General features: G+C 68.0%; 1 protein-coding gene across 1 annotated transcript; it reads left to right on the forward strand.

Annotated features, from left to right (window-relative positions):
• The first annotated feature begins 260 nt into the window (after positions 1–260).
• On the forward strand, positions 261–27,563 carry CELSR2 (cadherin EGF LAG seven-pass G-type receptor 2). Its single transcript, XM_055728363.1, is given in 36 exon segments — positions 261–3,945; positions 5,779–6,423; positions 8,019–8,241; positions 8,884–8,999; positions 9,759–9,847; positions 10,101–10,258; positions 10,994–11,009; positions 11,011–11,158; positions 11,746–11,871; positions 11,950–12,116; positions 12,741–12,926; positions 13,088–13,201; positions 13,968–14,142; positions 14,631–14,772; positions 15,344–15,464; positions 15,557–15,740; positions 16,024–16,125; positions 16,608–16,702; positions 16,778–16,987; positions 17,732–17,915; positions 18,393–18,536; positions 19,044–19,293; positions 19,747–19,914; positions 20,591–20,717; positions 21,131–21,331; positions 21,954–22,128; positions 22,746–22,858; positions 22,934–23,010; positions 23,393–23,519; positions 24,201–24,323; positions 24,410–24,540; positions 25,166–25,254; positions 25,355–25,504; positions 25,698–25,904; positions 26,036–26,273; positions 27,402–27,563. Coding segments are annotated over 36 exon segments (9,174 nt in total). The 5' UTR covers positions 261–314; the 3' UTR covers positions 27,424–27,563.
• The last annotated feature ends 90 nt before the right edge of the window (positions 27,564–27,653 follow it).

Raw genomic sequence — 27,653 nt, forward strand, 5'->3', positions numbered from 1 at the left:
GGGTGCGTGGCCCGGGCACCCCCCCACCCCCCCCCGCGAGTGTGCAGCCACCCCTCCCCCCAAGCCCCCAGCCCCAGCCCCCCCGCGCCGGGGCCGCGCTGCCGCCGGGGCCGGTGCTGGTGCTGGTGCCGGGGCCGGTGCGGGCGGGGCCGGTGCCGCCGGCGGGGCCCGGGGGGGGGCGGCGGCGCCTTTAAGCGCGGCGCAGGTCGGTGCGGCGGGCGGCCCCGCCCCGGCGGGCGCGCGCGGGCGGCGGGAGGGGCGCAGGCGGCGGCGCGGGGCGCAGCGGGCACCGGCGGCAGCGGCCGCACCGCGCCATGGGCGCTCCGCCCGCCCGCGGGGCCGCGCTCCTGCTGCTGCTGCTGCCGCTGCTGCTGCTGCTGCTGCTGCCGCTGCCCGCGCCGGGCCAGCCCCGCCGCCCGCCCCCGGGACCCGCCACCGGCACCGGCACCGGCACCTGCCCGCCCGGCGCGCTCTTGCGGCGGCTGCAGCCCCGCGGTGGCACCGGGGACAGCGGCAGCTCCGGCGGCACCGGGGACAGCGGCGGAGCGGGGCCCGCGCCGAGCACCGGCGCTTCCAGCGGCACCGGGGACAGCGGCGGCGGCGGGCCCTCCCCGGCCGCGGGCGGCTGCGGCGGCGGCGCCTCCAGCCGGGACGGCGGCGGCGGCACCGGGAGCCCCGGGGACACCGGAGGCGGCGGGAGCCCCGGCGGTGCCCAAGGCCATGGAGGCACCGGCGGCACCGGGGACGCTGGAGGCACCGGGAGCACCCGTGTCCCCGTGGACACCAGGTGCGGCGGGGACGCCGGGCGCGCTGGGGACACTGGTGGCACTGACACCCCCATGGACACCGCGAGCACCGGGGACGTGATGAGCAGCGGGGACGCCGGGCATGCCGGGGACACTGGGGACACCAACACCCCCACGGACACCGTGAGCACCAGGGACGTGATGAGCAGCGGGGACGCCGGGCACGCTGGGGACACCGGGGGCACCCGAGTCTCCACAGCCACCAGGGATCCAGGACGCACCGGGGATGCCAGGAAAGTCCCCAGCGATACCAGCAGCACTGGGGGGACAACGGGCACTGGGGACGTTGGGGCCCACCCGACCACGGGGGCCACCGGGAGCCACGTGACCCACAGCCGCTCCCGCCGGCGCCGCAGCCCCAACACGGCACCGCAGTTCCAGCCCTCCAGCTACCAGGCCTCGGTGGGGGAGAACCGGCCGGCGGGGACACCGGTGACACGGGTCACAGCGGTGGACCCCGATGAGGGGGACGCAGGCCAGCTGCGCTACACCATGGCTGCCCTCTTTGACAGCCGCTCTGACGCTCTCTTCGCAATGGACCCCATCACCGGCGCCGTCACCACCGCCACCCCCCTGGACCGTGAGAGCAAGAGCACCCATGTCTTCCGGGTGACAGCGGTGGACCATGGCACGCCCCGGCGCAGTGCCATGGCCACATTGACGGTGACGGTGAGTGACGCCAATGACCACGACCCAGCCTTCGAGCAGGCTGAGTACCGGGAGAGCGTGCGGGAGAACCTGGAGGTGGGCTACGAGGTGCTGACGGTGCGGGCCACCGATGGTGACGCCGGTCCCAACGCCAACGTCCTCTACCGTCTCCTCAATGCTGGTGGCGCCAATGAGGTCTTCGAGATTGACTCCCGCTCAGGTGTTATCCGCACCCGCGGCCCCGTGGACCGTGAGACTGTGGAGGCCTTTGAGCTGTTGGTGGAGGCCACGGATCAGGGCCAGGACCCAGGACCCCGCAGTGCCACGGCCACCGTCCGCATCACCGTGGAGGATGACAACGACAATGCACCACAGTTCAGTGAGAAGCGTTATGTGGCGCAGGTCCCCGAGGATGTGGCACCCAACTCAGCCGTGCTGCGAGTGACAGCCACCGACCGTGACAAAGGCAGCAATGCCCTGGTGCACTACAGCATCGTTAGCGGTAACACCCGTGGCCACTTCTACATCGACGCGCAGACGGGCGCGCTGGACGTGGTCAGCCCCTTGGACTATGAGGTCAGCAAGGAGTTCACCCTACGGATCCGGGCACAGGATGGTGGCCGCCCGCCCCTCTCCAACATCAGCGGTTTGGTCACCATCCAGGTGTTGGATGTCAACGATAACGCCCCCATCTTCGTCAGCACGCCCTTCCAGGCCACCGTGCTGGAGAACGTGCCGGTGGGTTACTCCGTCATCCACGTTCAGGCTATTGATGCCGATTCGGGTGACAACAGCCGGCTGGTCTACACCCTCCTGGAGACTGGCTCCGGCTTCCCTTTTGCCATCAACAACAGCACCGGCTGGATCGTAGTGGCCTCCGAGCTGGACCGGGAGGCGGTGGACTTCTACAGCTTCGGGGTGGAGGCGCAGGACCAGGGTAACCCCCCCATGGCCTCCTCGGCCAGCGTCAGCGTCACCATCCTGGACGTCAATGACAACAGCCCCGAGTTCACACAACGGGAGTATGGCGCCCGCCTGAACGAGGACGCAGCAGTGGGCACCAGCGTCCTCACCGTCTCTGCTGTCGACCGCGATGCCAACAGCGTCATCACCTACCAGATCTCCAGCGGCAACACCCGCAACCGCTTCTCCATCACCAGCCAGAGCGGCGGTGGGCTCATCTCCCTCGCCCTGCCACTGGACTACAAGCTGGAGCGGCAGTACCTGCTCACCATCGCTGCCTCCGATGGCACCCGCCAGGACACGGCCCAGGTGGTCGTCAATGTCACTGATGCCAACACCCACCGACCTGTCTTCCAGAGCTCCCACTACACTGTCAACGTCAACGAGGACCGGCCAGTGGGCACCACGGTGGTGGTCATCAGTGCCACAGATGAGGACACGGGGGAGAACGCCCGTATCACCTACCTGATGGAGGACAGCATCCCCCAGTTCCGCATCGCCGCCGAGACGGGGGCTGTCACCACCCAGATGGAGCTGGACTATGAGGACCAGGTGTCCTACACCCTGGCCATCACAGCACGTGACAATGGCATCCCACAGAAGTCTGACACCACCTACCTGGAGATCCTGGTGAGCGACGTCAATGACAATGCGCCCCAGTTCCTCCGCGACTCCTACCAGGGCTCCGTCTACGAGGATGTGCCCGCCTTCACCAGCGTCCTCCAGGTCTCTGCCACTGACCGCGACTCGGGGCTCAATGGCAGGGTCTTCTACACCTTCCAAGGGGGTGATGATGGGGATGGTGACTTCATCATCGAGTCCACCTCAGGCATCGTCCGCACCTTGCGCCGCCTCGATCGGGAGAATGTGCCACTCTACTCACTGCGGGCATTCGCCGTCGATAAGGGGGTCCCAGCCAAGCGGACACCGGTGGAGATCCAAGTGACGGTGCTGGATGTCAATGACAACCCGCCCGTCTTTGAGCGGGATGAGTTTGACATCTTCGTGGAAGAGAACAGCCCCATTGGGCTGGTGGTGGCCCGGATCACGGCCACTGACCCCGACGAGGGCACCAACGCCCAAATCATGTACCAAATAGTGGAGGGCAACATCCCTGAGGTCTTCCAGCTGGATATTTTCTCTGGCGAGCTCACTGCCTTGGCTGACCTGGACTACGAGTCCAAGGCGGAGTACGTCATGGTGGTCCAAGCCACCTCGGCCCCCCTGGTGAGCCGGGCCACCGTCCACGTCCGCCTCCGTGACGCCAACGACAACAGCCCCCAACTCAAGAACTTTGAGATCCTCTTCAACAACTACATCACCAACCGCTCAGGCAGTTTCCCCGGGGGGGTCATCGGCCGCATCCCGGCCCATGATCCCGATGTCTCCGACAGCCTCACCTACGCCTTCGAGCAGGGGAACGAGCTGAACCTGGTGCTGCTGGACCCCCACAGTGGGGACCTGCGCCTCAGCCCTGCCCTGGACAACAACCGCCCGCTGGAGGCTGTCATGAGGGTCTCTGTCTCAGGTAAGACCCCCATCCTGGGCTGGGGTGGCTTGGGGGGTGGGAGGTAAGGTTTGGCGCTGAGGAAGCCCTTGTGGGTGCCCCCCCACCCCCTCTGACTCTTCTGCATAGAGCTGAGGTGTTTTGGGGTCCCACCACATCCTGGCTGCCCCCACCCTCCAGATCTGGGGGGAGGGGGATGGGGATGCTGTGCCCCCCCCTCCCAGACATCCTGGCTGGAGGCAGTTGGGCTTCCCAGCACCCCCTTGTCCTACCCCACCCCCAGTGTCACCCCTGCAGTGTCTGGCGGGGGGGAGGGGGGTACGATACCCCTGTGCATGTTTTTTTTAGGGGGGGCAGTTCAGGACCTTGTAGCAGGAGTCGCAGGGGGTGAGGACCCTGTGTGTGTATTTGGTGGGGGGGTCCTGGCAGCTTGCTGTGGGTGGCTGGGGGGTACAGGACCCGTTGTGTGTGTCTGAGGGGGTGCAGGGCCTGTACGTGTATTGGGGGGGGACAACAGAGCCTGATGTCTGCCTGGGGGGGTGTCCTGATACTGTTATTGTATGTTACGGGGGGCCTGGTGGGTGAATGGGGGGGGGGCAGGGTCCAGTGCAGTATTGGGGAGGGGGGGGTGGCACCCCAATGCATGTGTTTCCAGAAGACGCCAATGCTTGTGTCTGGGGGGGGCACAGGGTCTGGGGTGGTGGGGGGGGGATGCGGGCACCCTGGCCTCTCCCCTGGGGGGTCCCCAATCCCATTGCGTCTGGTTGGGGGGGGGCACTGGCAGGAAGAGGCCAAGGTGGGGCTGTGCTGGCAGTGCTGGGCCGGGGGGGGGTGGGTGCTGCCGGAGGGGGTCACCCCGGGGTGGGGGAGCAGCTGGCCAGGCAGGAAGGGAAACTGAGTCACGGGCCATGTCGTGCTGTCCCTTGTCCCCAGCCATGTGTCCCACATCACCCCCTGTCCCCCCGTGGGCTGGGGTCCCTGCTCCAGCTGCACAAGCAGGGGGCCCAAGGCACAAAAGGTGGAGGCAGGGAGACCCCATGCCCAGGCTGTGCCCCCCCCCCCCAGCGTGGGGGCAGCCAGGAGGGGAACAAAGGGTCCGGCCATAGCTGGGCCCCCGCGGCTGCAGCCATGGCAACCCCCCCTCCGACAGCTACCGGCCACGGGCCACCAGGCAGCCCCGGACACCCGCCACCCCCCCGGCATCACCCCCTTCTCCGCCCCCGCCCCGGCCATCCCTGCGCTCCCTCCGTCCATCTGTCCACCTGCTGCCCGCTCCCCATCTGTCCCGTGTCCCACTGCCCCTCATCCTGGCCAGGAGGAGGAGGAGGAGGAGGAAGGTGGTGCCTCAGTGCCGGCTGAGCCTTTGCTCCCCCACCCCACCCCACAGCACTGCTGGGTCCCCATCCCACTGTCCTCATCCTGTGCTGGCTGAGTGGGATGGGCACCCCATAGCCGGTGCCACCCCATAGCCAGCGCTGTCCCCATCCCATGGTGGCCCAGTGGGACAGGTGCCCCCGTAGCCAGTGCCAGACCCATTCCATGGTGGCTGAGTCCCCATCCCAGGTGCCCCGTAACGAGCGTCATCCCCATCCTGCCATCCCCATCTCATGGTGGCTTTGCCCCATAGCCAGACCATCCCCATCCCACTGTCTCCATCCTGCAGTGGCCAGGCACAGTGGGTACCCCATCACCACCACTGTCCCCATCACGTGGTGGCCACGCGGTGGGTACCCCATCACCACCACTGTCCCCATCCCATGGTGGCCACATGGTGGGTGCCCCATCACCACTGTCCCCATCCTGCGGTGGCTGGTGCTGTCCCTGACCCCCTCTTGTCGCCTCCCCTGCCCACAGATGGGGTCCACAGCGCGACGGCGCAGTGCACGCTGCGGGTGACGGTGATCACGGATGAGATGCTGAGCAACAGCATCACCCTGCGTTTGGCTGACATGTCCCAGGAGCGGTTCCTGTCCCCCCTGCTCAGCCGCTTCCTGGAGGGGGTGGCGGCCGTCCTGGCCACCCCCCGCCACCGCGTCGTCCTCTTCAACATCCAGACGGACACGGATGTGGGGACAGCCCGGATCCTCAACGTCAGCCTCTCGGTGCTGCTGCCTGCCGCGGGGCACGGCACCCGCTTCTTCTCCTCAGAGGAGCTGCAGGAGCGGCTCTACCTCAACCGCTCGCTGCTGGCCGCCATCTCGGCCCAGCGGGTCCTGCCCTTCGACGACAACATCTGCCTGCGCGAGCCCTGCGAGAACTACATGCGCTGCGTCTCCGTCCTGCAGTTCGACAGCTCGGCGCCCTTCCTGGCTTCTGACACCATCCTCTTCCGCCCCATCCATCCCGTCACCGGCTTGCGCTGCCGCTGCCCGCCAGGCTTCACCGGCGACTACTGCGAGACGGAGATCGACCTCTGTTACTCCAGCCCCTGCGGCAGCAACGGGCGGTGCCGGAGCCGCGAGGGCGGCTACACCTGCGAGTGCCACGAGGATTTCACTGGTTAGAGCCCGGCACCTCCCTCCCTCCGCCGTCCCTGGTGTCACCTTGTCCCAGTACCCTTCAGCCCTCCAGCAGTGATCCTGTCCTCTTGGTGTCCATCCCCGTCAGCCCTTCAGCCGGCTCCCTGTCAGCCCTCCACCCACCCACCCACCCACCCACCCACCCATCCACCCACGCACCCACCCATCCACCCACGCACCCACCCACCCACCCATCCACCCATCCACCCATCCACCCACCCACCCACCCATCCACCCACCCACCCACCCACCCACCCATCCACCCATCCACCCATCCACCCATCCACCCATCCATCCACCCATCCATCCATCCATCCACCCATCCATCCATCCATCCATCCACCCATCCTGTCTTCTTGGTGTCCATCCCCATCAGCCCTTCAGCCGGCTCCCCTTCATCTGCCCCTTCTTGGCTGCGCTCCATCAGCCCTTCATCCAGCTCCTCTTCAGCCCTCCATCCATCTATCCATCCATTCCTCTTGGTGTCCATCTTCATCATCCCTCCGACCAGCTCCTTCTGCCTCTTCCTCAGCTGTCCATCATCCCTTCTTCCTCCTTCCCTTCAGCTCTCCATCCCTCCATCATCCTTCCCCCAACACCCCTTCACCCTCCATCATCACCCCTTCCTCAGCTCTCCATCATCTATCCCCGTCATCCCTTTGGGGTGCCATCAACTGTCCCTTCTAGTGTCCCTCCATCATCCATCCCCATCAGCCTTCATCCCATTCCTCATCAGACTTCCTCATCCAGCCCTTCTGCTGGCCCTGCACCATCCATTGTGGTCAGCCCTTCCTCCAGCTCCTGTTTGGCCCTCCATCATCTGCTCCGTGCTCAGCTGTCCCTCTGTCAGCCATCCCCCACTGGCCGTCCCTCCTCCATCCCTCCTCCGTCCCTTCTCCATCCCCCCTTCCTTCCTTCCTCCATCCCTGCTCCCTCCTTCCTCCCCTTTGTCTCCAGCACCTTTATCTTCCTCCTTTCTTCCATCTCTCCACCTCCCTCCCTCTCTCTCTCCACCCAGCTCCACTCCCTCTGCCCTCTCTCCCTCACCCACCCGCCATCCTGCCATCCCCCTCCATGTCTGGTCCCCTCTCCCTGTCCCTCCACCCCAGTGAGGTCCCCACAGGAGGCTGGGAGGGCACTGGTGGGGGCAGAGCCTTGGGGACCCCTGGGGACCCCCTGTGGTGCTGGGACACCCTGTCCCCACCACAGTGGCCCGGCCATCTGCTCCCCACCATGGCTGGCCTGGTGGGGGACATGCACTGGGAGGACTGGTGGCACTGGGGACAGCCCCCACCTGCCCTGGGGATCCTTGGGTCCCCCCAGGCCCCACGGGACACCTGGGGGGGGGGGGGTGCCAGCTGGGTGGGGGAGGGGATGCGGGGAGGGGGAGTATGTCTCAGTTGCCATGGCGATGGGAGGCAGTTGCCATGGTGATGGAGCTGGGGATAAAGCTGCTCTGGAGATGGGGGGGGGGGGGGGGGAGCGGTGATCCCCACCCCCACCCCCCCAGTTTGGGGGTCCCGGGGGTGGCCGGCACCCTGGTGCGGTGCCAGGTGCCAGCTGGGCCTTGTGCAGGGGAACGCTGCGAGCTGAGCGCCCGGGGGGGCCGCTGCACCCCGGGGGTCTGCCGCAACGGGGGCACCTGCCTCAACTTGCTGGTGGGGGGGTTCCGCTGCCAGTGCCCCCCCGGGCACTACGAGAAGCCCTTCTGCACCATGAGCACCCGCAGCTTCCCCCCGCGCTCCTTCCTCACCTTCCGCGGCCTCCGCCAGCGCTTCCACTTCACCCTCGCCCTGACGTGAGCCCAGGGGGCATCGAATGGGTTGGGGGTGCTGGGTGCTCCACTAGCATCACATGGTGGGGTGGTGGGTGTCCCATGGGCAGTGCGGTGCAGGGTGCTGGGTTCCCCACTGGCATCACTGGGGTGTGGGGTGGTGGGTGTCCCATGGGCAATGCGGTGTGGGGTGCTGGGTGCCCCACTGGCATCACTGGGATGTGGGGTGGTGGGTTCCCCACCAGCATCACATGGAATGATGGGTTGTGGGGTGGTGGGTGTCCCATGGGCAGTGCGGTATGGGATGATGGGTGCCCCACTGGCATCACCGGGGTGTGGGGTGATGAGTGTCCCATGGGCAATGCGGTGTGGGGTGCTGGGTGCCCTGCTGGCATGAGATGGGGTGCTGGGGTGTGGGGTGCTGGGGTACAGGGTGATGGGTGTGTGGTTGGCATCATGTGGGGCGATAGGGTGGGGGGGCAGTGGGTGTCCCATGGGCAGTGGGTTGGGGGGCACCCTGTGAGGGCAGGGTGTGATGGGTGCCAGTGTGTCCCGGCGGGTGCAAGGTGATGGGGTACGGGAGCCGTGGGGTGATGGGGCATGTTTGGGGGGCATGGTAGGGGGCTGGGGGGTGATGGCAGAGCCTGGCACTTGTCCCCACACCAGGTTTGCCACCAAGGAGCGTGACGGGCTCCTGCTCTACAATGGGCGCTTCAACGAAAAGCACGACTTCGTGGCCCTGGAGATCGTGGGCGAGCAGGTCCAGCTCACCTTCTCGGCAGGTACGGGCACCGCGCCTGCTGCGCCCCGGCACGGCATCCCCGGCATTCCCTCCCGGGCACTGCATCCCGGGCATCGCATCCCGGGCACTGCATCCCGTGCTGTGCTCCCGGGCAGTGCCTGGCACTGCATCCCATGCGTCACATCCCAGGCACTGCGTCCCACGCATCATGTCCCTGGCACTGCATCCCAGGCACGCATCCTGGGAAACGCATCCCTGGTGCTGCACCCCATGCGTCATACCCCTGGCGCTGCATCCTGGGCACTGCCTGGCACTGCATCCTGGGGATAGCATCCCTGGCACTGCATCCCCAGCACACATCCTGGGTAATACATCCCTGGCACTGCATCGTGGGCACTGCCTGGCACAGCATCCCAGGCATCCCATCCCTGGCACTGCATCCCGTGTGTCATACCCCTGGCACTGCATCCTGGGCGCTGCCTGGCACTGCATCCCAGGCATAACATCCCTGGCACTGCATCCCAGGCACTGCCTGGCACTGTGCCCCAGCCATGCATCCTGGGCATCACATCCTGGGCACTGCATCCCACGTGTCACGTCCCTGGCACTCCCTGTCACTGCATCCCATACGCCACGTCCCTGGCGCTGCATCCTGGGCACTGCCTGGCACTGCATCTCCTGCATCCCATCCCTGGCACTCCCCCTGTGGCACTGCAGCCCTGGCACCCCCATCCCTCCGGTTCCCCCCTCCGTGCCCCTCCCCGGGCTGTGCCTGCAGCCCGACCACTGGTGCCTGCAGGTGAGACCACCACCACGGTGTCACCCTTCGTGCCAGGCGGTGTCAGTGATGGGCAGTGGCACCGGGTCCAGCTCCACTACTACAACAAGGTGGGGGCACTGGGGGGGCATGGGGGGGGGGAATGGGGGGTGGAGGGGAGTGAGGGGGTGGTTTGCTGGGGACAGAGGAAGAGGGGATGGGGGGGATGGGGGGAGTGGGATAGGGGTTTGGGGGGATGGAGGGTTGGAAGGTGGGGGTTTGGGGGGATGGAAGACAGCAGGGCTGGGGGGAGGAAGGAGGGTGAGGAGTGGGATGAAGGCCACAGGGGGGACACAGGTCCCAGAGCTCAGGCATTGCCCCCAGCCGGTGCTGGGGCGGTCGGGGCTGCCCCAAGGCCCCTCAGAGCAGAAGGTGGCCGTGGTGACAGTGGACGACTGTGACACTGGCATGGCCCTCCGATTCGGCCCCATCCTGGGCAACTACTCCTGCGCTGCCCAGGGCACCCAGTCAGGCAGCAAGAAGTAAGGTGGGGGGGTCCCTTGGGGTCCCCTGGGGTCCCCATGGGTGTAGGAGGTCCCTTGGGTTCCCCGTGGGTGGAGAAGTCCCTTGGGGTCTCTTGGGCTCCCCATGGGTGCAGGGGTCCCTTGGGAATCCCCATGGGTGAGGAGGTGGGTGGGGGCTTCCTTGGGGTCCTCATGGGTGGTGGAGTCCCTTGGGCTTCCTTGGGGTCCCCATGGGTGGGCTGTCCCTTGGGGATCCATTGTGGTCACCATGGGTGGGAGGTGGGTGGAGGGTCCCTTGGGGTCCCCATGGGTGGGCTGTCCCTTGGGGATCCGTTGTGGTCACCATGGGTGAGGAGGTGGGTGGGGGCTTGCTTGGGGTCCCCATGGGTGGGATGTCCCTTGGGGATCCGTTGTGGTCACCATGGGTGAGGAGGTGGGTGGGGGCTTGCTTGGGGTCCCCATGGGTGGGATGTCCCTTGGAGATCCCTTGTGGTTGCCATGGGTGAGGAGGTGGGTGGGGGCTTGCTTGGGGTCCCCATGGGTGGGATGTCCCTTGGAGATCCCTTGTGGTTGCCATGGATGAGGAGGTGGGTGGAGGATCTCTTGGGGTCCCCATGGGTGGGGTGTTCCTTGGGGGTCCCTTGTGGGTGAGGAGGTGGGTGGGGGCTCCCTTGGGGTCCCCTTGGTGGGGAGAGAGTTAGGGGTCCCTTGGGAGTCCCTCGGGATCCCCATGGGTGATGGTGGGTGCTGCAGGTCGCTGGACCTGACGGGGGCCGCTGCTGCTGGGCGGCGTGCCCACCCTGCCCGAGAGCTTCCCCATCCGCAGCCGGCAGTTCGTGGGGTGCATGCGGCACCTCCACATCGACCAGCGCCCCATCGACATGGCCGCCTTCATCGCCAACAACGGCACCCTGCCTGGTGGGGGGCACGGGGGGCAGGGGGGCGCAGGGCTGGGGGAATGGCTGGGGGTGAAGGTGGTGTCAGGGATGTGGGGCTGGATGGGGCTCTGCCCCCTGGGTGGGTCAGGGGTGCTGGGGCTGTGGGGTGGGAAGGGGACCCAAGGGGCACGGGGCTGGGCAGTGCTTGGGGGTCTCTGCCCCACGGCTGTGAAAACATGGGGCTGGCAGGTTGGGGTCAGGGGGGTGCCAGGGCTGGGTGGGGGTCCAGGCGGGGTGGGGGGCTGCATCCCCTGGGCATGGGGACATGGGGGCAGAGGGTGCCAAGGCTGGAGGGTGGTCAAGGGCACGTGGGGCTGGGGCAGTGCCTGGGGGTCTCTGCACCCTCTGGGGCAGGGGGCTGGGCCATATGGGGCCGGTGGGGTGCCAGGGCTGGCTGGGGGGCTGGGGCTGGCACTGTGCCAGCACCGTGGGGCTGGGGAATGGTCTGGGGGGCTTGGCACCCAGTGCCAGGGGGGTCTCAGTGCCCCTCCAGGTAAGAGGCCGTGGGGTCCTGGATGATGGGGGGGGAGGATGTGAGCCCCATGCCCCCCCCTGCCCCCCCCCCAGGTTGTCCTGCCAAGAAGACGCTGTGTGACGCCAGCACGTGCCACAACGGTGGCACCTGCGTGCACGAGTGGGACAGCTTCAGCTGCCGCTGCCCGCTGGGCTTCGGGGGCAAGACCTGCCAGGAAGGTACCGGTGGGCACTGGGCGGGGCGCGGGGGGTCCGCGGGGGGGGTGGGCAGCCGGCCCACGCCCCATGCCCCCGCAGAGATGGCGAGCCCGCAGCGGTTCCTGGGCAGCAGCCGCATGTCCTGGAGCGGGCTGGCACTGCCCGTCACCGTGCCCTGGCACCTGGCACTGATGTTCCGCACCCGCCACCCCCGGGGGCTGCTGCTGCGTGCCAGCGCCGGCCCCCGCGCCACCCTCACCCTGCAGGTGTGCGGGGGCTGGTGGGGGGGGTATCACCCGGGGGGGCTGGCACGGGGGGATGGCACGGGGGTATCAGCCAGGGGGGCTGGCATGGGGGGCTGGCATGGGGGTATCACTTGGGGGCTGGCATGGGGGGCTGGCATAGGAGGTATCACCCAGGGGGGCTGGCACGGGGGGATGGCATGGGGGGATGGCACGGGGGTATCACCCGGGGAGGCTGGCACGGGGGGATGGCATGGGGGGATGGCACGGGGGTATCACCCGGGGAGGCTGGCACGGGGGGATGGCATGGGGGGATGGCACGGGGGTATCACCCAGGGGGACTGGCATGGGGGGTATCACCCTGGGGGCAATGCGGGGGGGGTTATTGTCCTTGATGGGGAGTTATTGCCGGGGGGCTGTTTACTTTGGGAGGGGCATTGCCCTGGGGGGGGTGGCAGTGCCAGGGGGGTGCCACCTTAGGGGGTGTATTGCCCTTTGGGGAGTGTCACCCTGGAGGACAGTGCTGGGGGACAGATTACCCTTGAAGCGGGCTGCCCCTGGGGAGGGGGGGGGGTGCCCTGGTGGAGGGTCGCCCTGGGGGCAGCAGCCCCCCCCGGGGGCACGGGGGCACTGATGTCCCTTTGGCAGCTGAGCGAGGGGCAGGCGGAGGCGGGCGTCTGGCAGGGGGGCTCCCGCCTGGCCTGGCTGCGCCTGCCCCACGCCAAGGTCAACGACGGCGACTGGCACCACCTCCAGCTGGAGCTGCGGGGGGCCCCCGGCCGCCCCCCCCCCGCCACCCTCCTCCTGCTCGCCCTCGACTACGGCCGCCACCAGGTTGGGACGCTGTGGGGCAGCGGGAAACTGAGGCAGAGGGCGGGCAGCCCACCCTGCTAACCCCATGGGTGCCACCATGGCACCCATGGGTTTCTCTGTGCCTCCCCGTGGGTGCCACCATGGCACCCACGGGTGTCTCTGTGCCCCCCCCGTGCCCACAGGCGGTGGCTGACGTGGCTGGGGAGCTGCAGGGGCTGCGGCTGCGGACGCTGAGCGTGGGGGGGCTGGCGGGGGACGGTGGCACCGTGGAGCAGGGCTTCCGTGGGTGCCTGCAGGTACGGGCGGGCAGGGGGGACCAGGTGCGGGGCAGGGGGCTGTGGGTGCAGGGTGGGCACAGGACAAGGGGGGTGTGGGCACGGGGGTGTGGGCAAAGGGCTGGGGGGTGTGGGCTTGGGGATGTGGCACAGGGCGTGGGGGGCATGGGAGCGTGGTTAAGGACATGGGGACATGGGCACAGGGACATTGAGTGGGGACAGTGGACAGAGACAGGGGTGCGGGCATAAGGCATGGGGACACAGGACGTCTGGGCACAGGACCATGGGGACACGGGCACGTGGCTGTGGGGGATGGTTAACTGTGCCACGGCATGGGCACAGGGCATGGGGACATCGAGTGGGGACAGGGGGTGCATGGGCACAGGGCATGGGGACATGGGACACGCAGCCAATGCAACCCCTTCGCCAAGGTGACGGCCAGCGGCTGCGAAGGTGGGTGACGGTGGCACTGTCACCCTGTGGCACCTTGGGTTGTGGCAACCAGGTGGCACCATCACCCGGTGTCACCCTGGGTGCCAGCAACCAGGTGCTACCATCGCCCTGCTGTCACCCTGTGTCACCTGCTGTCACCCTGAGTGCCAGCAACTGGGTAACCAGTGTCACCCTGCTGCTACCCTGCTGTCACACCCAGGACGTGACCCCGGGCTCTGGGCATGGGGACAGGGACACAGGCGTAACTGCTGCGGGGGGGTATGGGGTGGCACGGGGGAGTCCTGGGTTCCAGTGAGGGAAACTGAGGCACGGTGACAATGCGGCGGCGATGCAGGGCGTGCGCGTGGGCGAGACGGCGGCCAGCGCGGTGGCACTGAGTGTGGCACAGGCGGCGCGAGTGAACGTGGAGGGGGGCTGCGCCCTGCCCGACCCCTGCGACTCGGGGCCCTGCCCCCCCCACAGCTACTGCAGCGACGACTGGGACAGCTTCTCCTGCCGCTGCCACCCTGGTGAGCGCCCGGGGACACCCCCGCACTGCCACCCCCCCGGGTGCTGTCACCCCCAGCACTGCTGCCCTCGGTGTGGTGTCACCCCCCTCCCCAGGCACCACATCTCCCCACCAGTGCTCCCTGGGCGCTGTCAAGCCCGTTGTCGCTGTTCCCAAGGCACTGCCACCCACCTGTCACTGTCACCATCACCTGGGCACTGCCAATGTCCCAGGGCACTGCCACCCCCTTGTCACACATCCCAGGGCATTGCTGCGCTCCCTGGGCACCGCCACCCTTGTCACTGTCCTCAAGGCACTGCCACCCTCCCTGGGTGCTGCCATCCCCCTGTCATTTGGGTACCACCTCCCTCTCTGGGCAGTGCCACCCCCTGTCACTGTCCCCAGGGCACAGCCACCCCCCCCACCCCCCACCCCCCCGTGACACCACTGTCCTCCCTGGTGACACCTGCTCCCTACAATGTCCCCAACCGTGCCCACCCTTGTGCCCAGGCTACTTTGGTGACAGCTGTGTCAGCGCTTGTGCCCTCAACCCCTGCCAGTCCCCTGCCACCTGTGCCCGCAAGCCGGGCTCGGCACACGGTTACACGTGCGAGTGTCCCCAGGGTCACTTTGGTCCCTACTGTGAGCACAAGTGAGTGGCAGCGATGCACGGGCACACGCGAGTGTGACAGGCACCTGTCATTTGTGTGTGCCCATCCCTCTTGCGGGGTGGGGGTGGGCGTGTGAAGGGACATGGTGGGTGTGTTGAATGGGCAGGGGGGCACATGGAGGGCACGGTGGGTGTGCAAGGGGCACAGCGGGTGTGCAAGGGTCACGGTGGCCGTGCAAGGGACAGAGTGGGCACATGGAGGGCACAGCGGAGGGGGCACAGTGGCTGTGCAAAGGACAGGGTGGGCACAGGGAGGGCACGGTGCCCGTGCAAGGGTCCCAGCAGGCGTGCAAGACTCCTGGTGGTTGTGCAAGCGTGCAGTGGCTGTGTGGCGGGGGGCGGCGGTTGTGCAAGGGCAGGGTGGGCCGGCGGGGCACAGCAGGCGTGCAAGAGCCCTGTAGGGCGTGCAAGGGGTGGGGGTGGGCACGGTGCTCGTGCCAGAGCCACGCTGGCCGTGCAAGCAGCGGGGTGGCTGTGCGAGGGACGGGCAGCACCAGCCGCGGGGGCTGTGCCGTGCCGTGCCACACCGTGCCGTGCCGTGCCACCCGGGCAGGGAGGCCCAGCCATGCCCGCGGGGGTGGTGGGGCCACCCCACCTGCGGCCCCTGCAGCTGCGATGTCACCAAGGGCTTCGACCCCGACTGCAACAAGACGACGGGCGAGTGTCGCTGCAAGGTGCGTCCCTGTCCCCGTCCCTGCGCCCCGTGCCCCTGGTGGCCCCAGGGGTTGGTGCCACCCCCTCCCCCACCCTATGCCACCCCCCCCAGGAGAACCACTACCGGCCTGCGGGCAGCGACACGTGCCTGCTCTGCGACTGCTACCCCACCGGGTCCCTGTCCCGCCTCTGCGATGCCACCAGCGGGCAGTGCCCCTGCAAGGCTGGTGTCATCGGCCGCCACTGCGACCGCTGCGACAACCCCTTCGCTGAGGTGACCGCCAGCGGCTGCGAAGGTGGGTGACGGTGGCACTGTCACCCTGGATCACCCTGGGTGCTGGCAACCAGGTGGCACCGTCACCCTTTGTCACTCTGGGTGCCACCATCACCCTGCTGTTACCCTGTGTCACTTGCTGTCACCCTGAGTGCTGGCAACTCATGCCATTGTCACCCTGCATCACCTTGTGTCACCTGCTGTCACCCTGGGTGCCAGCAACTGGGTGCCCCTGCCAGCACCCTGCTGTTACCCCTGCCATCATGCTGTGTCACCCTGGCATGACACCCCGCTTTGCCCTGCAGTCAACTATGACAGCTGTCCCCGTGCCATTGAGGCCAGCATTTGGTGGCCCCGCACCCGGTTCGGACTGCCCGCCGCTGCCCCCTGCCCCAGGGGGTCCATCGGTAGGTGGGGGATGTGGGGACGTGATGGTGGGTGGCACCGTGGTGGCATTATGGGGATGGGGTCAGGGGAGTGACGTTATGGTGGCACTGCTGAGATGGAGGGGACATGACACTGTGGTGGCACTGCTGGGACAGAACTCGCAGGGGTGATGCAATAGTGTCACCACGGGGTTGGGGTCAGGGAGGTGACACCGCGGTGTCGCTGCTGAGATGAGGTGAGACAACGGAGTGGCACTGCTGGGAAAGGGCAGAGGGGTGACATGGTGGTGGCACCACTGAGGTGGAATAGGGGGGTGACATAGCGGTGGCATTGCTGAGATGGGATGGGGGGGTGACATAGCGGTGGCATTGCTGAGATGGGCCAGGGGTTGACGTGGTGGCATTGCTGCATGGAGGTAGGGTGGGGTGACCTAGCAGCGTCACTGCCGGGCCAGGGCAGGGGGGTGACACCACGGTGTCACTGCTGGGCCACCGTCCCACAGGCACAGCGGTCCGGCACTGTGACGAGCACAAGGGCTGGCTGCCCCCCAACCTCTTCAACTGCAGCTCCCTGGCCTTCGCCGCCCTGCGGGGCTGGGTGAGTGCCGGGGGGCGGCATGGGGACACCCATGGGTGCCACCGCCGCGTCCCTTCTGACGGTGCCCCCTGGCAGGCGGAGCGGCTGGCGCGGAACGAGTCGGCACTGGACCCGGCGCAATCGCGGCGCGTGGCCCTGCAGCTGCACGATGCCACGCGGCGCACGGGCAGCTACTTTGGCAGCGACCTGCGGCTGGCGTACCGGCTGGCCAGCCGCCTGCTGCAGCACGAGAGCGCCCAGCGCGGCTTCCGCCTCGCCGCCACCCAGGACGTCCACTTCACCGAGGTGGGCACCGCCGGGGGGCTCGGGCAGGGCCGGGCACCAGGGTGGTGGGCGCCCACCTGGGGACAGGGGTGTTGGTGCAGGTACCAAGGCACCAGGGCGATGGGCACCTGCGTGGGGAGGGGGTGCTGGGGCAGGGGCCCCAACACCGGGGTGATGGGCACCCACCCACCTGTCAGGGGCTGTGTTGGTGCAGGAGCTCAGATGCTGGAGTGATGGGCACCCACCTGGGGAGGGGGTGTTGGTACAGGAGCCCAGATGCCGGGGTGATGGGCACCCACGTGGGCACAGGGGGTGTTGGTACAGGAGCCCAGATGCCGGGGGGATGGGCAGCCTTTTGAACAGTGCCAGGGCCCCTCCTCCGTGCCTTAAGCTGCAGGGGAGTGTGGGCTGGCAGAGGCCTGACACCAGGGTGATGGGCACCTTTTGGAATGGGGTGGGTGCTGGGGCAGGGGGTGCCTGGGAGCAGCTGGCAGTGCCAGGGCACCTCCTCCATGCCCCACACCCCAGGGGATCGCTGAGCTGCATGTGGGGTGGGCTCAGTGCCCCCCTTCATAAGCCCAGATGCCAGGGTGATGGGCACCCACTCAACCTGGCGGGTCTACAGCCCACCCAGCGCCAGCTGTCAGTGCCAGGGTACCCCAGCCTTGCAGGGAAGCACAGCAGAGGGAGGGAGGGGAGACCCCTGCCCAGATGCCGGGGTGATGGGCATGCGGCAGCACGGCCCACCCCATCCCATCCTGGCAGAACCTGCTGCGGGTGGGCAGTGCCCTGCTGGATGCCAGCAACAAGCGGCACTGGGAGCTGATCCAGCAGACAGAGGGTGGCACGGCCTGGCTGCTGAAGCACTTCGAGGACTACGCCAGTGCCCTGGCGCAGAACATGCCCCAGACCTACCTCAGCCCCTTCACCATCATCACCCCCAACATCGGTCAGTGGGGACCCCCGGGGGCAGGGGCACACGCGTGCCTGGGGCGGGCGTGGTGCTGGGGACGTGGGCATGGGTATGCCTGGGGACACGTGTGCCTGGGGACACGTGTGGCCCCAAGGACATGTGTGTGCACAAGGACATATGTGCTGGGGACATGGGCATGTGTGTGCCAGGGGACACAGGTCTGCGTGTGCCCAGGGAAAACACATGTGCGTTGTGACATGGACATGAACACCACGCCTCCCCTGCTACGTGTGCCTGGCATCAGGGGCACTTGCGTGTGTGTGCACGAGGGATGCTGCCATGCGTGTGCCCGGGGGACACGTGCCCAGGGACCTGCACCGTGGGTGCCAGGGGCCATGGGTGCCACGCACATGGGGTGGTGGAGTCCATGGGTGGTGGGTTCCGTGGGTGCTGGGCACGTGGGGTGCCGGGTCCGTGGGTGCCGCAGGGCCCTGGGGTGACACGGTGCCACAGTGGTGTCGGTGGTGCGGCTGGACAAGGGCAGCTTTGCGGGCACCCGGCTGCCACGCTACGAGGCGCTGCGGGGGGAGAAGCCCCCCGACCTGGAGACCACCGTCATCCTGCCTGACAGCGTCTTCCGGCCCCCCGAGGGCAGGCGTGAGTCCAGGGGGTGAATGGGGGGATGGGGGGGCACCCCAGCACATCCACGGGCTGGCAGGGTTGGGGACCCCAGTGTAGCAGTGGGACTGGCAGGTCTGGAGGGACCCTGGCATGGGGCTGGCAAGGTTGGGGACCCCAGGATGGGGCTGGCAGGGTTGGGGACCCCAGTGTGGCAATGGGGCTGGCAAGGCTGGGGGGACCATGGCATGGGGCTGGCAAGATTGGGGACCCCAGGGTGGGGCTGGCAGGGTTGGGGACCCCAGTGTGGCAATGGGGCTGGCAAGGCTGGGGGGACCATGGCATGGGGCTGGCAAGATTGGGGACCCCAGGGTGGGGCTGGCAGGTTTTGTGGAACACTGGTATGGCTGTGGGACTGGCACAGCTGGGGACCCTGGCATGGGGCTGGCAAGAGTGGGGGCACCCCAGTGTGGCCATGGGGCTGGCAGAGTTGGGGACCCTGGTGCTGGCAGAGCGTCATGCCAGCCCCCTGCGTGCGCACGCCAGACCCCTCCACTGGGCACGGGCAGCCAGCACAGGGCACAGGCAGGCAGGAGGAGGATGATGATGATGATGAAGAGGCTGCAGAGGAGAAGGAGGAGGAGGAAGAAAAGGAGGAGGAGGAGGTGACCCTGGTGACCCGGCGCAAGCGCCACCCAGCACTGGGTGAGGGCCAGGCCATCGCCAGTGTCATCATCTACCGCACCCTGGCCGGGCTCCTGCCCGAGCAGTACGACACCGACAAGCGCAGCCTCAGGTGCCCATGGGACTGGGGGGCAGTGGGGGGCCAGGGGCATGGTGGGGGCAGGGGGCGCTGGGAAGGTTCCCATGGGGTGCCAGCACGAGGGAGAGCATCCGTGGGGTGCTGGGAGATGGGGGGACAAGGGGGTCCCCCCAGGATGCCCAGGGTTCCCTGGGGAGGAACTGGGAAGGGTGCCCGTGGGCTGGCAGGATTTGGGGGGGGGCACAGGAGGGGTGCCTAGGGGATGTCCGAGGGTGGCGGCACAAGGAGCCGGGGCAATGGAGTGCATCTGTGAGGCACTGGGACAATGGGGACAGGGGTGTCCCCAGGGCATCCCCAAGCAAGGGGGTGCTGGGAGATGGGGGGGCTGGGGAGGGCGCCCACGGGGTGCCAGGGGACAGCAGGGCACCGGCAAGGGTGGCGGGGTGCCCGTGCCTGGGTGGGGACCCTGACCCCACCGCCCCCCAGGGTGCCCAAGCGCCCCATCATCAACACGCCGGTGGTGAGCATCAGCGTGCACGCGGGGGGGGCACAGGCCCCGCGGGCGCTGGCCAAGCCCATCACCCTCCAATTCCGGCTGCTGGAGACCCAGGAGCGCTCCAAGCCCATCTGCGTCTTCTGGAACCACTCCCTGCTGTGAGCCGGGATGGGGACACCCAGGGGGACAGGGGACATGGGGACAGAGTGGGGCGGGAGCCCTGACGGGCAGGGAGGGACAGGTGGCACAAGGTGGGTACCGCTGGGTGGGTGGTGCCAGGATGAGGCTGCCTTGTCCCTGGGTGTCATGGGTGGGTGGCATGGGGATGGCTGTGCCCACCCTGGCAGGTGACACGGGGACAGGGTCACGCCGGGCAGCCCTGCTCTTGGTGGGTGACGTAGGGACAGGGTCATGCTGGGCAGCCCAGACCCTGGTGGGTGACACGGGGATGGGGCTGTGGGTGGCATCCCTGGTATGGGTGGGTGGCATGGGGGCAAGACGTTAGGGTGGCAGCCCTGTCCCTGGTGTCACAGGTGGGTGTCAGGGACAGAGTGCTGGTGGGGGCCCCTGGGTGGGTGGGTGTCTCCGGGTGGGCAGGTGTCCCGGGTGGGTGGGTGTCCCCAGGTGGGTGGGTGTCCCTGGGTTGGTGTCCCGGGTGGGTGGGTGTCCCAGGTGGGCAATGTCCCTGGGTGGGTGTCCCTGGGTCGGTGTCCCAGGTGGGTGTCCCAGGTGGGTGGATGTCCCTGGATGGGTGTCCCTGGGTCGGTGTCCCTGGGTGGGTGGGTGTCCCGGGTGGGTGGCTGTCCCCGGCGGTGGCTGAAGGTGCCGGCACAGGGCGGGCGGCGCGGGCGGCTGGTCAGCGCGGGGCTGTGAGATCGTCTTCCGCAACCGGAGCCACGTCAGCTGCCAGTGCCACCACCTGACCAGCTTCGCCGTCCTCATGGACATCTCCCGCCGCGAGGTGGGACACGGGGACACGGACGGACGGGAGGGGGACGACAGGGGACCCTGGGGCATGGGGGTGGCTGGGGACATGGGGCACACAGGGGATGGGGTTGGTGTGGGGGGATCGGGCTGGGCAGGTGCCATGCGGTGGGGTGTGTCCTCGGGGGGCATGTCTCAGTGGGGCGTGTCTCAGGGGGCGTGTCTCAGCGGGGTGTGTCCCCGGGGGGCGTGTCTCAGTGGGGTGTGTCTCAGGGGGTGTGCCCCCTGGGGGCATGTCTCAGTGGGGTGTGTCTCCGAGGGGCGTGTCTCAGTTGGGCATGCCCCTGTGGGGTGTGCCCCAGTGGGGCGTGCCCTGGGGGTGTGTCTCCGTGGGGCGTGGCCCCGGGGGCACATGCCCGGCACATGCCAACGGGTGCCCCTGTGCCGCAGAACGGGGAGATCCTGCCACTGGCGGCGCTGACGTACGCCTCGCTGGGCGTGGGGCTGGCGGGGCTGCTGCTGGCCGTGCTGGCGCTGGGGGGGTTGCGGGGGCTGCGCTCCAACCGCCACAGCATCCGCCGCCACGGTGCCACCGCGCTCCTGCTCGCCCAGCTCGTCTTCCTGCTCGGCATCAACCAGGCCGACCTCCCGGTGCGTGGGGCGCGGCCGGGTGGGGCCAAGGGGGGGTGCCCCACTGCCAAGGCATCGTGGTGGGTGGGGGTCTTGGGGGGCAGGGCCTGGTTGTGGGTGGGGCTTTCAAAGGGGTGGGGCCTCATGGGGGGGGTCTTTTCAAGGGGTGGGGCCCCCCAAAAGGGTGAGGCATCTCTAAGAGGGTGAGGGTGGGGGACCCTAAGGGGGTGGGGGTCCCTGAGGAGGTGGGGGCCCCTAAGGGGGTGGTGGTCCATGGGGTGGGGGACCCTTAGGGGGTGGGGGTCTCTGAGGTGGTGGGGATCCCTAAGGGAGTGGGGGTCCCTGAGGTGGGGGTCCCCAAGAGGGTGGGGGCCCTTAAGGAGGTGGGTTGGGGTGAGGGCATGGCTAATGGGGGAGGAGGGAGCTACAGTGAGGGGTGTGGCTTTCATGGGCGGGGCTGCAGAAGAGGCGGGGCTCCAAGGGGGCAGTGCCTGTGGTTTGCATGGGTGGGGCTCCCGTGGGCGTGATGCGCGTGGCCGCAGAGGGTGGAGCTCCAGGGGCAATGCCCACAGTTTGTGTGGGCGGGACTGCTGTGGGTGTGGTGGGCGGGGCCGTGGGCGTGGCATTGACGTGCGGGGTGCAGCTGGCGTGCACGGTGGTGGCCATCCTGCTGCAGTTCCTCTACATGAGCGCGGTGGGCTGGGCGCTGCTGGAGGGGCTGCACCTCTACCGGCGCCGCAGCGAGCCCCGCCACGTTGACCGCGGGCCCATGCGCTTCTACCACGTCCTGGGTTGGGGGCTGCCCGCCTTCATCACCGGTGAGCACACGGCCCCGCCCACCCCACCGGGCCCCGCCCCTGGCATGCCCACCTCCCCGGTGGTGGCTGCCGCATGGCCACGCCCCCTTCTGGGTTTGGTCCCGCCCCTTGAACCACCTCCCCCGATCAGCTTGGGGAAGTTGGGGTGTCATTTCCATATATAGTCACACCCCCAGCAGCATGACCACACCCCGTATCACAGCTACACCCCATATCACAGCCACTCCCCAGGCACATAGCCACACCCCATGTCATAGCCACGCCCTGTCTTAGCCACGCCCTGTGTCATAGCCATGCCCCAAGCACTTAGCCATGCCCCATATCACAACCACACCCCAAGAACATAGCCACGCCGCATGCCATAGCCACGCCCCATATCACAGCCACACCCCAAGCACATAACCACACCCCATGCCATAGCCACACCCCATATCACAGCCACACCACAAGCACATAGCCACACCCCATGTCATAGCCACAGCCCATAGAGCCACTCCCCCAGTGCAATAGCCACGCCCCCTAGCATGACCACGCCCCCTAGCGTATAGCCCCACCCTGCCTCACCGACACGCCCTGCCCCACCGTGGCCCTGCCCCTGAGGCTGCCTGTGCCGGCAGGGCTGGCGGTGGGGCTGGACCCCGAGGGCTACGGCAACCCCGACTTCTGCTGGCTCTCCATCCACGACAGCCTGGTCTGGAGCCTGGCGGGGCCCATCGCCTGCGCCGTGGCTGTGCGTATGGGGCTGGGGGGGCTGGGGCCACCCCTGGGTGCCCCCTGCCACCTGCTCACCCCGCTGCCTCTGCAGGTCAGCATCTTCTTCCTCGTGCTGGCGGCCAGGGCCACCTGCACCACCCCGCAGGGCTTCGAGAAGAAGGGCACGGCGTGAGTCACCCAGGCGCTGGGGCATCCATGGGTGGCGGCAGGGCACGGGGGGCTGGGGCACCCATGGGAGGCGGTGGGGCACGGGGGGCTGGGGCACCCATGGGTGGGAGGGGGGCATGGGGAGCATGGGTGCCTCTAGCTGGCGGGGGGGGTGTTGGGTGCTGAGGTTCCTGTGGGTGGGAGGGGGGCACGGGGTGCTGGGGCAGCCGTGGGAGGTGAAGCGCAGGGAGCTGGGGCACCCATGGGTGGCAGGGCAGATGGGGGGCCCGTGGCAGGGAGGCGGCCTCAGTGCCTGTGGGGGACCAGAACCAGCAGTGCGGGCAGAGCTGCAGGCAGGGCTGCGGGCAGGGCTGCGGGCAGGGGCTGACAGCGGTGCCCCCAGCTCCGGCCTGCAGACAGCGGTGGTGGTGCTGGCGCTGCCCAGCCTGGCCTGGCTCCTGGCCCTGCTCTCCGTCAACAGCGACGCTCTCCTCTTCCACTACCTCTTTGCCATCTCCAACTGCCTCCAGGTGACCAGGGTCGCCCCCCCCGCCCCGCACCCACACACCCCCCTACACCCTCTGCACAGGTTTTGCCCCCCAGTACCCCCCATGCTTCCCCATACCCTCTATACCTCCCCATGCCCCTATACCCTCCTGCAGCCCCTGTATCCTTTGCATCCCCCTGTCCCCTATACCTCCCCCTGACCCCTATATCTCCCTGTGCCCCTACACCCCCCCTACACCTTCTTTAACCCATCCCTTTCTGGGTCCATCCCACCCCTGTGCTCCCCATAGCTCCCTATAGCACCCTGAGCCCCCAGTACCTCCATCCCCCATACCAGTGTCACCCTACACCTCCCCACATCCTGATGTGTCTCCACACCCCTATACTCCTATACCCCTGCCCCTATAGCTGCCCGGCTGGGGACACCCGTGGGGCCACAGGGTGGGGGGTGATGGGAACAGGGGGCACCCCAGCAATGAGACCTGCTTTTGGGGGCTGCCCGGGGGGTACCAGAGGTCCTCACCTATTTTGGGAGGGCACCCAGTGGGCACAGAGGGTCCCTTGCTTGGGGTGTCAGTGGGGGGCACCCTGTGGGTATGGGGGACCCTCAGCCTGCCTGGGGTGCCAGTGGGGTCCCTCACAGTGTGCAGATGGGGGCTGGCCAGCCACCACCCATGCCCACGTGTCCCCCCTCTGCACCCCAGGGCCCCCTCATCTTCCTCTTCTGCGTGGTGCTGAGCAAGGAGGTGCGGAGGAGCCTGCGGCTCAGCTGCACCCGCAGGCGCAGCCCCGACCCCGCGCTGGCCACCAAATCCACCCTGACCTCCGTGAGTGCCGGAGGGGCTGGGGGGGTGGGGGACAAGGGGGACAAGGGACACCCGCCATGGCTGTGATGTCCCCATCCCCCTGGCAGGCCTATGGCTGCGACAGCACCTACGTGGCGGGGCGGCTGTACCCGGCACCCACCGGCGGCTCCACCGGCTCCCTGCACAGCACCGCACGCTCCGGCAAGAGCCACCACAGCTACATCCCCTTCGTGCGCCGGTACCGCGCTGGGACGGTGACATCTGCAGCGTGGCGGGGTGGCATGGCCACACCATGGCAGGGTGGCATGATGCTGGGGTGGCATGTTGGTGGGTTGGTGGGATGGTGATGGTTGGTGGGATGGTGGCTTGGTGGCATGGTGGCTTGGTAGGATGGTGATGGCTTGGTGGGATGGTGGCTTGGTGGCATGGCAGCACAGTGGCAGGGTGGCATGATGCTGGGGTGGCAGGATGGCAGGGTGATGGGTTTGTGGGGTGGCACAGTGGCGAAGTGATGGGTTGGTGGCATGGCAGCATGGTGGCAGCGTGGTGGGATGGCTGGAGTGGCATAGTGGCAGGGTGGCATGGTTCTGGGGTGGCAGGGTGATGGGTTGTTGGGGTGGGAGGGTGGTGGGGTGATGTGCTGGGTGGCGGGGTGGCAGGGTGATGTGGTGGGGTGATGTGCTGGGTGGCAGGGTGATAGGTTGGGGTGGTGGCGTGGCAGCACACGGGGGTGGCAGGGTGATGGGATGGTGGGGCAGTGAGGTGATGGGGTGGGTGGTGGGACGCTGATGGGTGGCAGGGTGGCAGCGTGGCTGGGGAGGGATGGCAGGCACCCATGGGTGCGGGTCTCTGCTCTCTGGCAGGGAGGACTCGGGGCTGGCAGGCAGCCCAGGGCAGCAGGCACTGGCCGAGCCGGGGGGGCTCTTCCTCGACACCCAGGACCAGCCCGAGGGTAGGGCCACCACGCGTGCAACAAGTGCACCCGGCCTCGGCCCAGAGCTGGGGGGGGACGACACCCTGGGCACCCCCTGACCTGCGTGTCCCCCTGGTAGAGCACGACACAGACTCGGACAGTGACCTGTCGCTGGAGGATGACCGGAGTGGCTCCTACGGCTCCACGCACTCCTCCGAGAGCGAGGACGAGGGTGTCCCCCCAGGCTGGGACACCCTGCCCGGGCCCCCCCTGGCCCCCCCTGCCTCCGGTAATGCCAGCGTAGGGGACACCCAGTGGGGATGGGGTCCCTCAGCCTGTCCAGCGTGCTGATGGGGGGCACCCAGTGGGGATGGGGGTCTCTCACCCAGTCTGGGGCACCAGTGGGGGTCACCCAATGGATTTGGGGGGGTCCCTCAAGCTGTGTGGGGTGCTGATGGAGGGGTCTGCCCCCTTGCCCGCAGGTGACAGCCTGGTGGCCCCGGGGCAGCCATACTGGCCAGGGGAATTCGTGACAACAGCCAGCGAGAGCGAGGGGCACGGGGGCAGCGAGACCCTGCGGGTGGAGCCGGCGGGGGGCGAGGGACCCCTCCGGGGTGAACCCCCCCGCCTCAACGGCGAGGCACTCCCCAGGGACCCCCTGCTGCTGCCCCTGCCCCACCCCCACAAAGGTACGGGACGCCCCGCACCCAAGAGGGTGTTATAGGGTGGGTGGGGGGCACCTCAAGGCTGGGAACTCCGCCCCCTCCCCCCCCCCAAAAAAAAAAAACCTCAACACCTGGGTGATGCCCCCACCCCACAGGCATCCTGAAGAAGAAGTGCCTGCCCCCCATCAGTGAGCGGGGCAGCACCCAGCGCCTCGCCCCCCCCCCGCCACCCCCTGCGGGCACCGCCGCCTCCTCAGGCAGTGAGGGCAGCCGGGTGGGGGGCACTGCCGCCCCCCGCCCTCGCCAGACCCTGCAGGAGCAGCTCAGCGGCGTCACCCCCATCGCCATGAGCATTAAGGCAGGCACCGTGGACGAGGACTCCTCCGGCTCCGAGTGAGTACCTGATGGATGGGTGCCAGGGTGCCCCTTGGGTGCAAGGGTGGCTGGGCTGTTGGGTGCCCGTTGGGTGCAAGAGTTCCCACTGGGCGCCCTTTGGGTGCTCGGGTGCCCGATGGGTGCCCATCAGCTGCCAGGGATCCTGTTGGGTGCCTGTTGGGTGCAGGAGCTGCCATTGGGTGCCCATCAGGTGAAGGAATGGCTGTTGGATGCAAGGGTGGCTGTTGGGTGTCCACAAGGTGCCAAGGTTCCCTTTGGACACCCATTGGGTGCAACACTGCTTGTTGGGTGCCCGTCAGGTGCTGTGGTTGCCATTGGGCACCCATTGGGTGCAAGACTGGCTGTTGGGTGCCCATCAGGTGAAAGAATGGCTGGTGGGTGTCCATCAGATCTAACCATGCCCATTGGGTGCCTGTTGATGGCCTGTTGGGTGCCCATTGGGTGCAAGGGTGCCTGTTGCATCTTCATCAGGTCTAAGAAAGCTCACTGGGTGCCCATTGATGGCACGTTGGGTGCCCATTGATGCCCATTGGGTGCCCATTGACACCCACTGGGTGCCCATCAAGTCTAAGAATGCTCATAGGGTGCCTGTTGAGTGCCCATTGACGCCCACTGATGGCCCATTGGGTGCCCATTGATGCCCATTGGGTGCCCACTGGGTGCCAGGGTGCCTGTTGCGTGTCCATCAGGTCTAAGAAAGCTCATTGGGTGCCCATTGATGGCCCGCTGGGTGCCCATTGACACCCACTGGGTGCCCATCAGGTCTAACCATGCCCATGGGGAGCAGAGGAGCGGGGTGGCATTGTGGTGGGCACCCAGGGGGGGGGTGGGTGTCCCTGCCCACAGGCACTAACCCTCCCTCTTCTCTCCTCTCCGCCCCCCCCGCCCAGATTTCTGTTTTTTAATTTTCTCCATTAACCTGCGGGGGCCGGGGGGCTCCTGCCCTCCCCCCCCTTCCATCTCCCCCCATCTGGGCGAGCGCTGGGTGCTGCGGGCGCGGAGGGCACCCTGGCACCCGCCTCACCCCCGATCACGCATCCGTCTGTCTTGTTTTTTATTCCTCCCCCCACTTCGTGCCCACCCCCTGCCCGTCTGTCTGTCCACCCCCCCCCCCCCCTTCCCCAGGAGCGACGAGACCTCCATCTAACAACCCGGCGGGCACTCCCTGCCCATGCCACCGTGCTGGGGACACCGGGACAGGGTGGTGGCACCAGGATGGGAGGGGGGGCACCGGGACAGGGGGTGGCACTGGGATGAGGGGGCATCAGGAAGGGGCAGGGAGCCACAGACACCCCCCTAGTTGCACTTTGGATCCTGGCAGGGATTTGCCCCTCAGCCCATTGGCACCCTGGGGGGACAGATGTGGCATAGGGTGCC

This window comes from Falco cherrug, chromosome 16 (genome assembly GCF_023634085.1).
Source record: "Falco cherrug isolate bFalChe1 chromosome 16, bFalChe1.pri, whole genome shotgun sequence".
Lineage (NCBI taxonomy): Eukaryota > Metazoa > Chordata > Aves > Falconiformes > Falconidae > Falco > Falco cherrug.